The 12,785-nt window shown below is 46.9% G+C and overlaps 1 protein-coding gene across 1 annotated transcript in view; it reads left to right on the top strand.

Moving 5' to 3' along the window:
* Positions 1-12,785, top strand: part of GRV2 (DNAJ heat shock N-terminal domain-containing protein) — a 91,521-nt gene that overhangs the window by 33,998 nt on the left and 44,738 nt on the right. The window contains exons 5-7 of the mRNA XM_087396469.1: positions 11,055-11,263; positions 12,393-12,494; positions 12,682-12,744. Of these exons, the coding sequence (XP_087252595.1) occupies positions 11,055-11,263; positions 12,393-12,494; positions 12,682-12,744 (374 nt within the window). The remainder of the gene's footprint in view (positions 1-11,054; positions 11,264-12,392; positions 12,495-12,681; positions 12,745-12,785) is intronic.

Consider the following 12,785-nt stretch of genomic DNA (forward strand, 5'->3'; position numbering starts at 1 on the left):
CTCCATCAAATAAAGCCCGATACAGACCTGGTCATGGAAATGGATCTGTTGTGACAAAGGATCGAAGCCACTCCTCTCTAGGTAGAGACACCGGTAGCATCCCCGAATCTTGTAGTAGGCTAGGCAAACACAAAGAAAATGCTCCTTTGTCCCAACCACCCCCAGCGTACATAGTGTGCAGACCCGTTGCTCTCTGGGTATATCCGCTGCTCTCCTTGTCTGGGTCCTCAGCTTTTCACCTCAAGAGGGCTGCCAATGGAGGTGGTTGTATCCTACACATACTTGGAGGTTCCTTTTCTCTGGCCCGGTCTTCACGATGCGACCAGCGCTACAGGCAGAATTGAGCAAGGGTTACGCAGCATTGGCCAGATTTGAGTGTGTTAGAAATGACCCAATAGAGGGTACGCACAGTGGAAGACTGATAGTAATGTCCCGGAGCTCACACAGTGTGTGTGTGGGGTGTGGAATCACAAACTTCTTAACTTATGTGCATAAAATAGATGTGCAGATTCATCAATAGACAATGAACCAGCCAGATAGAGAAACCACCAAAATAATATATTTCCGTCCAAAGCTATGGACACAATACAAAAGAGATAGAGCTAGAGTCCCACCACTGGTGTGGTTCTCTGATCTTACCACAAGGTACTTCTCCTATCTGCCGGCTATCTCTAGACTTGAGCCCGCATGCTCCACCTTGAGCGTAAGTAGACTTTCCGTCCAAAGATCTTCTCCACCTTGCTGTCTGGAAACCAGCCTAGGTGGGCTGCCACTCAAGCTCAGTCTGCAGCTCCTTTAGGGTCACCTTCACCTCCTATGGATAGGCCCAAGGCTAGCCTGCTTGCTGCTCCTGTCTGCTGTCGGAGGGCTGCTCTAGATGTGTGATGATCACAACACCTTGCTGCCCTAGAAGACAGCCAAGGTCCAGCCTCTAGGGAACTGTCTGCAGAACACCTTTCACTCTCCTTCACCCCCAGTGTGAGGCCCAAGGGAGTGGCTTCTGGCTGCTCCTGTCTGCTCCTGTTCTTGCTGGATAGTTGGATGATGAATGAGGCCCATAGCCTCTCCTTTTATAGGCCCCAAGGGGCTGGCAAAAAACCGACCAGTCAGGCTGCCTATGGCTGACCCAATCAGGCTGACCAGGCCCTGATCTGGTCTGTCTATAAATGCCCCTTTGGGGCTCTCTTTTCTAGGGCCTTTGGCCCACACTTCAAGGCCGGATCCAGCCCCTAGTTCTGCTAAATAGCTGGCCTGGTTGGTTGGCTCCAACCAGCCCTAACCAGCCAGTTCTCTGGCGAAAGCTGGAGGCAAGAGGCTGGGAGTAAGGAGCAGGCCCGGGAAGGAAGTGCTCTGATACCAAATGTGAGAAAACAAAATGGAAGCAAGAGTGAGCAAAGAGAGAGTGAGCTGAACGTAGTTCACTCCCGAATGTCAATTGAATTGAAGTGAATGAAGTGTGTGTACAAGGATAGAGATAAGGGTTTTGTCTAAGTGACAAAACCCTATCTAATCACTAACCGTGGTAGATATTAGATCATGGTTAGGGGGGAGAACCTATAAGAGGGAAAAGTGCCCCTAACTCACTTATTACATTACATTGGCCACTGCCTAGAATATATTAATAATTCTAACAGAGGGGGCAACCCTGCTTCACACTTATGGTGCTCTCAACCCAATCTGATAGCCCCCCCAGGAACGCGGACTCGCCATCTGACGGACTCGTATAGACTCATCACTCCCCAGATCATGACCTCTAGGAGATGCAACCCCTGTAGTTTCCTGATTAGGCGAGAGCGAGGGATTGTGCCAAAAGCCTTCCGAAAGTCTACAAAGCAAGTGTAGACCTTCTGCCGTCTCGACTTGGCCTCCTCGATGATGGCTCTTAGGGTAAAAATATAGTTTAGTGAGGAGTATTGTCTCCGGAAGCCTGCCTTCCCAAGAGCCCGCTGTCCATGATCCTCTCTATAACTACTGATCGCCCTCTCCAGTATCGATCCATAAATCTTAGCCAAAGTGTGACTAATCATGAGAGTGCGGTAGTTCCTAGTATCCATAGGGTCCCTTGCCTTATGTATCGATACAATGGTGGTAGTGCTCCAAGTAGATGGGAACCTGTGACATACTGCATGGTTGAACAACTGCGCTGGAACTGGGGCCAAGACCTCCTATCCATGTGCGAAGTGCTCTGTATGTAGCCCCTCATGGTTTGGTGCTCTCCAGTTGTGCAGACGAAGGAGAGAAAATTAGAATTAGAATTTATTATTATCGTACAAAAATCTCCTCCGATGTGGAGGGGTCAAGAATTTTCAAGTTCTTGACGGTACGAAAAAAGACGGGCGACGAACGTTGCCGGAGGGGCAATGGTGAGAATTGATGAGAGCTGAGTGGTGTCTACCGACATCTGCTAGTAGTCGTCCCTGATATGTGTATATCTTGGGCATTGTAGGGCTACATGTGCCTTTGTCTCGATTGTCTGTGAATCACAGAATTTGCAAACTCTGGCATGTCGTGGCAAATTCAGCCTAGCTCCTTTCTCTATTGCCAAGGTGTGTGATCGTGTGTGGAATCTGGCAATATTCCTGCGATAGAGAGAGGGACGGGAGTGTTGATGCATGGTTGAGCAAAGGCATCTGATGTCATGAATGATGACCAGCATAGGGGGTTTATTTGATCTTGGTAGTATTCTAATGTTGTCTTCTTTTCTGCTGTCAACCATTGAGCCTGTAGGGTGCATAGTAAGGACAATTGAAATTCTTGTAGATTGACCTTTCCAGGTGCCATAGTTAAGTATGATTCCACTTTCCATCTGCTGAACCATTTCCTTATGTCTGTCCCCCATCCTGTACAGATGATCTTTCTTTCATGGTTTTTTTGAAGTTTCATACTTGCTGTCCATGCTCACTCTAATCAGTGCATGGAACTGAATTGGCCTCCTGCCCATTTCCAATAGGAGCATTGCGTAAGGGGTAGTAGCCTTGACTCCTAGATGTCATCGTAGGAATGCTTTCTGCATTTTTTCAATCTCATTCCATGTGGATGGAGAGATGTTGCCTCCCCATACTTCTACTCCGTATAGCACTGTTTAAACTACATATGCATCAAACAACCTATTCCGGATCTTCCAGTTCCGGGTGTCAATGTGCCTACATTTATTTTCAAATTGATAGTATTTTCCCCAACTTGTATCCAACCTTCTTTGTGCACATTGCCACCATCTGTGGTCAGCTGGTATGTCGATTCCACACAAAGAGAGAGAGAGAGAGAGAGAGAGAGATTAACGTCTACGAGAGGCCTTGCAAGCCTATGAGACAAAGTGCGAACCCAAGAAGTACCTCATACAAGCCACCGAGGGCTGAAGCAAAGGGTTCACTAAGACCCTTGCTGAGAACTGAAAACTTGAAAACTGAAAAAACTGAAAGCAAAAGCTAACATGCTAACATGCTCATCTAGTGGGCAAAGTAAGACACTAGAGTAGCAAAGTAACATAAGCGTGTCAAGTGCTCAGAGCTAGCACTCCTAGTATGTGCTTAGGTTCCATATATCCAGGTAACCTAGTGGCACTCTGATGAGATGTGAAGCTCTCGTATCTGTGTCTGTTGAGTTGTCTCGCGATGTGGGAGAGGGTGTGGTCTCCTTGATCTCTGGATCTGGTGGGCTACGTCAAGTGTGATGCCTCCTCTCTGGCGGTCACACATGAGAATGGAGGAGGATAGGTCGGACCTCGATCATGCATACTCTGGGCTCTCTTCGTGTTGTATGTAAAGAGTGTCACTCGTATGATTGCATCCTAGTGGACAGTCATGCTACTGATCCATGATGCTCTCATCTCATCAAGCTTCTCACCCTCAGCCACATTGGCAGTTGACTCTGATGCATAGAAGTCTGTGATCTGTCGATGGTGACCTGTGCTCTGTTGCATCAGTGTGTCTCTTTGTCGATGCATCTCAAGCAGGTAGAACCCAACACAAACTTGATCATGAAAATGTATCAACCATGTGAGTGGACCAAAGCCATGCCCCTCCTGAAAGAGACAGTGATATCGTCCTCGGATCTCATAATAGTCAGGACGGGTACATAGAAAATGCTCCTCCGTCTCGATCTCCCCCATCTGGCATAGTGTGCACGTCCTCTGCTCTCTGGGTATGCCTGCAACTCTCCCTGTCTCAATCCGCAGCTGATGTGATGAGACTCGTATCTGACTAATGGCGATCCTCAGTGCATGTGAAACTCTCCTATCCTCAAGATATTCAGGTCTGATGACAAGACTGTGCTTTGAGACCCTCAGGAAGTGATCATGGTAGAACTGGAGCTTGGTGGAGAGATCCTCTTCCCCCCAAGCCCTAGATGTATGGAGCTGGAGGAGGTCCAACCATATGATACGGTTGATCTCATCTCGTGGGATCATCTCGGGTGGTGCGTCCAGGCTGTACTGAAAGGGGGGGAGTCTGTCCATCTGAATGCCGTGACTACCAAACCATGTGGAGAGAGAGAGAGAGAGAGAGAGAGAGAGAGAGAGAGAGAGAGAGAGAGAGAGAGATTAACGTCCGTGGGAGGCCTCGCGGGCCTATGGGACTAAGTACGGAATCAAGTAGCTCATACAGACCACTGTGGGAAGGGGCAAAGGGCTCACTAAGGCCCTTGCTGAGTACTAAGATACTATACTAGTACAAAGTAGAATAGCAAAGTAAAAATGCGAAATGAGAAAGAAAGAAAGAAAGAAAGGTTATTAATGTCCACTGGAGACCTAAAAGGTCTATGGGACAAAAGAGACCTGCTTATACATCAGTACAGAGAGGGCCATAGGCAACCTCCCTGAGAGTATCATGAGATTCCTCCAAAAAACAAAACACATAGAACCTAAAAACATAGAACATAAAACATAAAAAGAGAACTAGGTACTAGGCTATGGGGTGGCCATTACATCAGTTTAAGACTGAGGGTCTTTAGGTTTTTGTCTTAATTCTCTAATTACTACAAGACCGTCACGATAGACTGCCCATTTTCCTGCTTCCCTGGCTGCCCAAACCTTAGCAAGCTCGGTAGCTTTGTTCTTCAGTTGGGTTCTTGTAAGCTCCTCAGCAATCCATATCTTTGTCCCCTTCAGCTTATAGGATTGTCGTAGAATCCTCTTCTTGAGTGTCTTCGAGTTGAAGGTGATGACAGCGTGTCCATTCCTGGGCGATAAATAAACTGGGAAAGACTCCTCTTCATAATCATTCTTGTCATCAGTTGGGCTTGCTGACCAATCAATGGCCGGGACTGCTGCCTTGATTCTTTCGATTGCCTCATCGAAAGTGTCATTCTCATGCTGCCAATCTGGTATTCCCCCTATTTGAATCTTCATAGCATTCTCTTTCCGAAGGTGATGTTCTTGGATCTCTGTTTAGATGTCAACCTTGGGTTCAGCCGTCACTTTCACCTGGATGAGCTCTCTAACCGTGGAAATCAGCTGTGATGTTGGGGGTTCAGCTTTACATGTTTGTACGGCTGCTGCAATAATCTCCTGCTTCCGTGGGCCTTCCAAAGCTGCAATACGAGCTAGGGCTTGGGTGAGTTGGGACCTCAGGTCTTGCACTTCTTGCTGGAGATGGTAAATCTGCTCTTGCGGCTTGGTCGGCGTCGAGGGAGGTTGAATCTTATACCTAGAGTACGTCCTGTCGGAGGGAGCAGGGGTTGTGGTTGCCATGGCGGAGTAAAGCTTGGGGGGATGAGGGGAGGATGGGCTGGCCATATCGACTATCCCCTTTTTGGCTGGACTAACCCCTTGGCTGGGCCTGGGGTACAGCCCACCTAAGAGTGGGGAGAGGAAGAAGAAGAGTCTCGATGACTTGAGCGGCGAGAAAATGACGACGACCTGAAGGTTGAGCGACGACAAGCTGGGCGGGCTGAGCGACGACCGGCCGGACGGGAGAGAGAGAGAGTGACATGAAGATATCAAGTGCTCAGAGCTAGAGTCCCAAGTGCGTGGATTTCCCCTACGTATCTGGGCTTCATGATGGCTCTTTGATGAGATGCAAAGAGCTCACGTATCTGCATCTGTCGGGATGTCTCCTGTCGTGGTGGAGGACATGGTCTCCTCGATCTCTGGATCGGATGGGCTATGTCAAGAGTAATGCCTCGCCTCGGTTGATCTCCCCTAAGGAGAGCTGAGATAGGTCGAACCTCGATCGTGTTTGCTGTGGTCGTCTGTCGCGCCGTGTACGATCTCTGTGTCCCTCGTCTGGCAGTGCTGTGTCGGCTACCTCCGCTGATCCATATATCTCTCATGTCGACTAGCTCCTCCTCCTCCGTCCTAGAGTGCCCTAGGGCCGAGTCAGATGCATAGAAATCTCCAACCTGTCGGTGCGCTCGGTCTACCTCGGTACCCTATGGTGCGGTGGTTCCATCCTCTTGCTCTCATATGTCGTAGTAGTATCTCCGTGTGTCGTCGCATCTCCATCAGGTAGAGCCCAATGCAGACCTGGTCTTGGAAGTGGATCAGTCGTGAGAGTGGGCCAAAGCCGTATCCTTGTTGAAAAAGGCAGTGGTAGCGCGCCCTCGGATCTCATAGTAGGCTGGGCATACACACAGAAAGTGCTCCTTTGTCTCGACTGTCCCCATCGTGCACAACCTGCAAGTCCGTTGCTCTCTGGGTATGTGTGCAACTCTCCCTGTCTCGATCCTCAAAACTGATGGGACGAGACCCGCATCTGCGCGATGGCAATCCTCAGTGCGTGTGAGACTCCTATGTCGTCGAGATATTGAGGTCTGATGATGAGCCCATCTTTCGATACTCTCAAAAAATGGTCATAGTAGAGTTGGGTTTTGGTGGGGAACTTCTGGTTGTCCCCCCCCCAAGTGCGAGATGTGTGGAGCTGGAGGAGATCTATCCGTATGATGCGGTTAATCTCATCTCGTGGGATCGACTCGAGCGGTGCATCCATGCTATACTGAAACGGGGGAAGCCGATCCATCTAAATCCCGTGACTGGCGAACCATGCGGTGGTGTGTGCAAACCATGCTGTACCTTCCCCACTCTCAGATAGTCGTATGGAGGACTCTAGTGCCAGTGTCGGAAGTCTCTCACGAGGTAGGTCCCAAACTCTGTGGAGGAAAGTCACTGTCTGAAAGATGGCATCAACCTGGAGAGGGGTCATGGCAAACTTTGCCTGAACTATCTGATGGGGGACCGAGGGCTTGCTCCGGATCATCGTGGAGCCCATAATCACCTGCAGCCACTTGAATCTCTTCCATTGTGCTGCTGAAATATCACACCCCCAAAACGGTGCCGCATACATGTTACTAGAGTGTCGAAAAGCCAACACTTCGTCGGTGGATCCTGGAAGTGTGCCTAGAAGCACTGTCGCTCTAGTCGGGCCAAGGCACCATGCCCTCGTGTGAGTTGTGCTCTGGCTGCGTGGGTCATCGTGAAACTGACCCTGTGAATACTGCACCCAAGTATGTGTAGGACTGCACAATCTCCACTGGCCGACTCTGGTATGTAAAGCTATGTCGGTGAAGCACTGTGTAGGAGGTGTTGAAGATCATGACCCTGGTCTTCCCAAGGTTAACCATCATGCCTCTCTCTCTGCAGAAGACCTCTAGGGCATCTAGATGTCTCTGTATTCCCTCTGTTGAAGATGACAAGAGGACTATGTCATCTGCATATAGTAGAATCTGTTTCATCAAGTCCGCTAGTGGTGCTCCCTTGCCTCCTAGGCGGTCTATGAAAGATGTAATCTCATCAATGTAGAATCCAAAGAGAGTCGGTGAGAGAGGGCACCCCTGCTTTACTATGATCGTGCTCTCAATCCAGTCTGATAGGCCTCCTGGGGCACGAACTCTCCCTCTAACGGACTCGTATAGGCTCACCTCTCCCCAGATCAGAACCTGTGGAATTTGCATATCCTGTAGTCTCTTGATCATGCAGGATCGCGGGACAATGTCGAAGGCCTTCCGAAAGTCTACAAAACAAGCGTAGACTTGATGGTGTCTCGACCTCGCCTCCTCAATGATAGCCCTCAAGGTGAAGATGTGGTCTAGAGTGGAGTGCTATCTCTGGAAGCCTGCGTGCCCTAGAGCATGTTGCCCATGTGCTTCTGTATGACTGCTGATCTCCCTTTCCAGTATCGATCCATAGATCTTGGCCAGCGTGTGGCCAATCATGAGAGTGTGATAGTTCCCAGTATCCATGGGGTCGCCTGCTTTGTGTATCGGTACTATGGTGGTGGTACTCCGTGAGGGTGGGAAGCCGTGACATAAGGCGTGGTTGAACATCTGTGCTAGTACCGGAGCCAAGACCTCCTGTCCATGATCAAAGTGCTCAGTCCGTAGTCCCTCATGGTCTTGTGCTCTCCGGTTATGAAGCCAGCTGAGTATTCTGTGCAGTGAACAAGTGGCAAGTGGTAGGTCGGGGCATAGTGGACATATCAGGTGGTGCCTGCATCGAGACATCATAAAGAGAGCATGCATAAGTGTGCCAAACACTTGGGATTGAGAGAGACGATCATGGGAGGCCTCGCGGGCCTATGGGACAAAGTGCGAAAAACACAAAAAGGGAAAAAAACTCATACAAGCCACAAAGGGCTGGAGCAAAGGGTGCGCAAAGGCCCTTGCTGTGCTGAAAAAAAAAAAGGAGCTTAGTTGCTCAAGCAAAATAGAAAACAAAACATGTCGTATCTTATCATGTCATGTCATGTCATATCATGCGCTATCTGAAGTGGGGAGGAGAGAGCTGGACTTGGAACTTTTGAATTGGAATTGGAACTCAGAATCCGAAACCCGGCACTGTGGTGGCTCGTCTATAAGTAGCAGAGATATCTTGGATCTGTGTGTGTCTGGCCGTCTCACATTGTGGTGGTAGAGGAGGGCGTGGTCTCCTCGATCTCTGAACCCGCTGAGCTATGTTTTGAGTGACCCCCCCGTCTCGGTGAGGAAAGCTGTGATAGGTCGGACCTCAATCAAGTGTGCTCTGGTCGCTCTCGGTGTCATGGGTAACCTTTGCAATCCTCTCTCAGCAGTCCATACCGCCCGCATATCAGCTAGCTCCTCCTCCTCCACCCCACTGTGTCATGGAGCTGACTCAAAAGTATAGAAATCTGTGACATGCCGCTGTGTCTGGTCAGCCTATGTATCTTGTGGTCTGGTCCCCTCCTGCTGCTCCCTGATCTGTCGTAGCAAGGTCTCCTGTGGCAGCGCATGATAGACCAATGCAGACCTAGTCATAGAAGTGTATCAATCGCGATAGCGGGCTGAACCCACTGTCGTCCTGATAAAGATAGTGGTATTGCCCCCGGATCTTGTAGTAGGCTGGCCAGGCGTAGAGAAAATGCTCCTCTGTCTCAATCTCTCCTAGTGTGCATAACATGCAGATCCGCTACTCTTTGGGTATATGTGCTGCTCTCCCTGTCTCAATCCTCAGCTGATGAGATGAAACTCGCATCTGCCCAATGGCGATCCTCAGTGCGTGTGAGACTCCCCTGTGCTTGAGGTACTGGGGTTTGATGATGACGCCCTCCTCTGAGACTCTGAGAGAGAGATTAACGTCCTCGAGAGGCCTCGCGGGCCTATGGTACAAAGTACATCAATTGGAAAAAACTCATACAAGCCTTGAAGGGCTCAAGCAAAGGGCACAGTAGTACCCTTGCTGAGTACAACGATAAGCTAAAACTATAGAGCTTAAGAGCTCAAACAAACTCAAAACTCAAATAAAGACTGAGAGCTGAGTCTCAGAAACCGAACCCCGTCACCATGGTGGCTCTCCGGTGAGCTGCGACGATATCTCGGATCTGCGTCTGTCGAGCTGTCTCGTACTGTGGCGGGGGACGTGGTCTCCTCGATCTCTAGATCAAAAAAGAGAGAGAGGCTCTATTAACATCTATGGAAGAGCAAAAAGACCTATGGCACCAATAAGTACCTTGTGCATCAGATGTCCGAAATGGGAGTATGTGAAGCATTTCCTTGGAAGTAAATGAAGCATTTCCACCATTATTATAAACCATAACTGTTTTACATAATATGGCTTGCATTATTAAGTTTAAGACTGTGAGTCTTTAGGCATAGATTGACACGTGCTTTCCCTTCTCTATAAACCACCCATTTGCCCTCCTTCCTCGCTTTCTTTAGTTTCGTCTGGTTGGTTGGTAATGTTTTGCATCACTCCAGGCATGAAACATTGTTGCTTTGTGTCCTGTACTTCTGCCAACTAGATTTGAGTGATTGGAACCTGGATGGCAGTCAAGCTAGAGGAGCTGCATCTTGTCATATGGAAGTATACACGAATGCTTTGATCGTGCTTTTTTCATTATTTAAAGCTAGGCACATGAGATTTCTTTTGAAAGGCTATATGGTAGATGAATGCGAGAAATTAATTTTCCTACAATAAATACGCTGGCAGTTAGTCTCTCCCAAACCAAATACTTGGAATGTCTCCCGACTGGGCATGGCAGCTATACCAACACTGGATAGGCATTGATGTTGCTTGCTGCTGCTGGCTCTTCCCATTGTTATTTTATGTTAATGTTTTCTTGTCTTTTATTCTGATGCAACTAATCATTTGTTTGTTTTTTGTAATAATGCAAGCAGTCTTGTTCACCTTTTGAGTGTTAAAAGTATGCATATTGTTGAGTTTTTAGAGGAAGGACGGATGAATCATAATTCAAACCAGTTGTCTGCCAACTTATGCGAAGGGATAGCTGATCAATCATAGGGTATCCCTGTTTATGTTCAGTTTTGCCAAGCATTTTAGCAAAGCTTCTGAATTCAATATTCTCTCTGTGCATTTTCTCTGTGTTTGCAGGCATGAATTTACATTCTAACTATTTGATATCAATTTCATTCTGCAACAAGGCCCTTTTATTTTGGCCTTTGAAGGCAGTTCTTTCTGCGTTCTTTTTGTAATCTTTCTGTAGCTCTAAAAATATTATGGTAGATGGTTGTCATTGAAGTTTTGATTAAGTATGCTGTTGAGTGGTATGGAGCTGGCACAGGTAGAATATTAGCATGTGCAATTTTGCTTCTTATGCTTCCATTTTATTAATTTGTGGCTAATAAAATGGTTTGTGGTTTTGCACCAGCCATGGCCGCAGTTGGCGGAGAGGAGATAAGATATGGAGAGTGGTCTGTTACTAGGCTACGGTCTGCTGGACATGGTACCGCAAATATTGTAGGATTGAGTTTTGGACGTGGAGGAAAGAGTGGATTAGGCGACAATGGTGATTGTGTACCCAGACAACTTGTGTTGACAAAGGTGTCTTTAGTAGAGCGAAGACCAGATAATTACGAGGTAACTTCTTATGAAGCACATACTCATTGAGCTACAAAATCAGTTTCTGAAGTCCATATGATGGGGTTGACATGCATTAAGTGAAGGACTGTAAATAGGTTTGTAGATTAATTAATCAATTAGCAACTTGTCTTATAATAATATCATTCAATGAATATGGTTCCTCAGTCATGCTCAATTCCTTGCAGTTTCACGCACCCAGTGTCAGTGGTGAAATCTTTTAAGTACATTGTGCATCCATCCTTCTTTGTCTATGGTTGCCACTTTGACTCAGAAGTGGTGTCTGCAGGTGCAGAAATCATGCAAGAGCCTTTCATTCTACATGAGTGTTTCCTAAACGTTTAAAACTAGATCTTAAAAAAAACCTCAAATCTAGATGGGATTCAGATTAAAAGCATGATTTTGTGTTTACAGTTTTGACCAGCATGCCTAGTATATATGTTAATGGCTTGAGAAGATATGAGCACATCAAAATGAGCCATCGCATGAAGAAAACTACAATAGCGACCAACATGCGACTTACCTGGTTATTGACAATGTTGGGACTGTATGAACATGAAAGCCTTTGCTAGATGCATGCAACAAGATCTCCTGTGCATATGGATGAAGTGTTTGCACTAAATCATACTTTAGATTACAATGCCAACTAATTTGGATACTTTATGAAGATCTGGTCAGTTTAGAAGCTTTAAATGATGTATCAAATGGATCGTGTGAAGTAATACATGCCTTTTGAAACTCTTTTGACCTCTATTTAATGCACTTGTTTTAGCATTTTGGGGTCAAAGAAGCAATCATAGCCAAGAGTAGTATGGATGCACAATATATAGGGAAGATTCACCGATGAGACCAAGAACAAAAATGCAATTGCACCCACATCATTACACAGAAATTTGGGTTTTTGAAGTTGCAAGTATGGTCTTAAGCTTCTTTTAAAATATATTTTCAAGTTTTGGGGTAATGATGGATCTCACGTCTGCAAGGATTAAGATGTGCTTTTCCAGGAAAACCCTATATTTAGTGCCATCTAGTTTTGTCATTTCCTTTCTGTGTTTTGAACTGGTTTAAACTGTCACATTTTTTCTGTGTTTTTGAACTGGTTTAAACTGTCATTTGAGTGAAAACGCAGGCTGTCATTGTTCGGCCGTTATCTTCAGTTGCTGCACTAGTCCGGTTTGCTGAGGAGCCACAAATGTTTGCTGTGGAATTCAATGATGGCTGTCCCATTCATGTAAGTAGAATAAATGTCCTCTCTGAATGATGGAATTTGCAGTTCTGTGGGAGTGCTTACAGTAGCCCCTTGTCTTGCATGTACTATTGTAATACAAACCATGGAAAGTGTTGATTATGTGATTATATAGTTGTTTCAAATTTCACTCAACTTTTGAAGGGATATATAAAAGAGGGAAATTTTCCAGGTATATTCAAGCACATCACGTGACAGCTTATTGGCTGCTGTACGAGATGTTGTGCAGACAGAGGTGAGCTGTATTTGCAGTTATTTTAACTATTTCTTTACTTG

Source organism: Dipteris shenzhenensis, chromosome 25, assembly GCF_047967505.1.
Source record: "Dipteris shenzhenensis isolate YYH24624 ecotype China chromosome 25, Dip_SZ_1.0, whole genome shotgun sequence".
Taxonomy (NCBI): Eukaryota; Viridiplantae; Streptophyta; class Polypodiopsida; order Gleicheniales; family Dipteridaceae; genus Dipteris; species Dipteris shenzhenensis.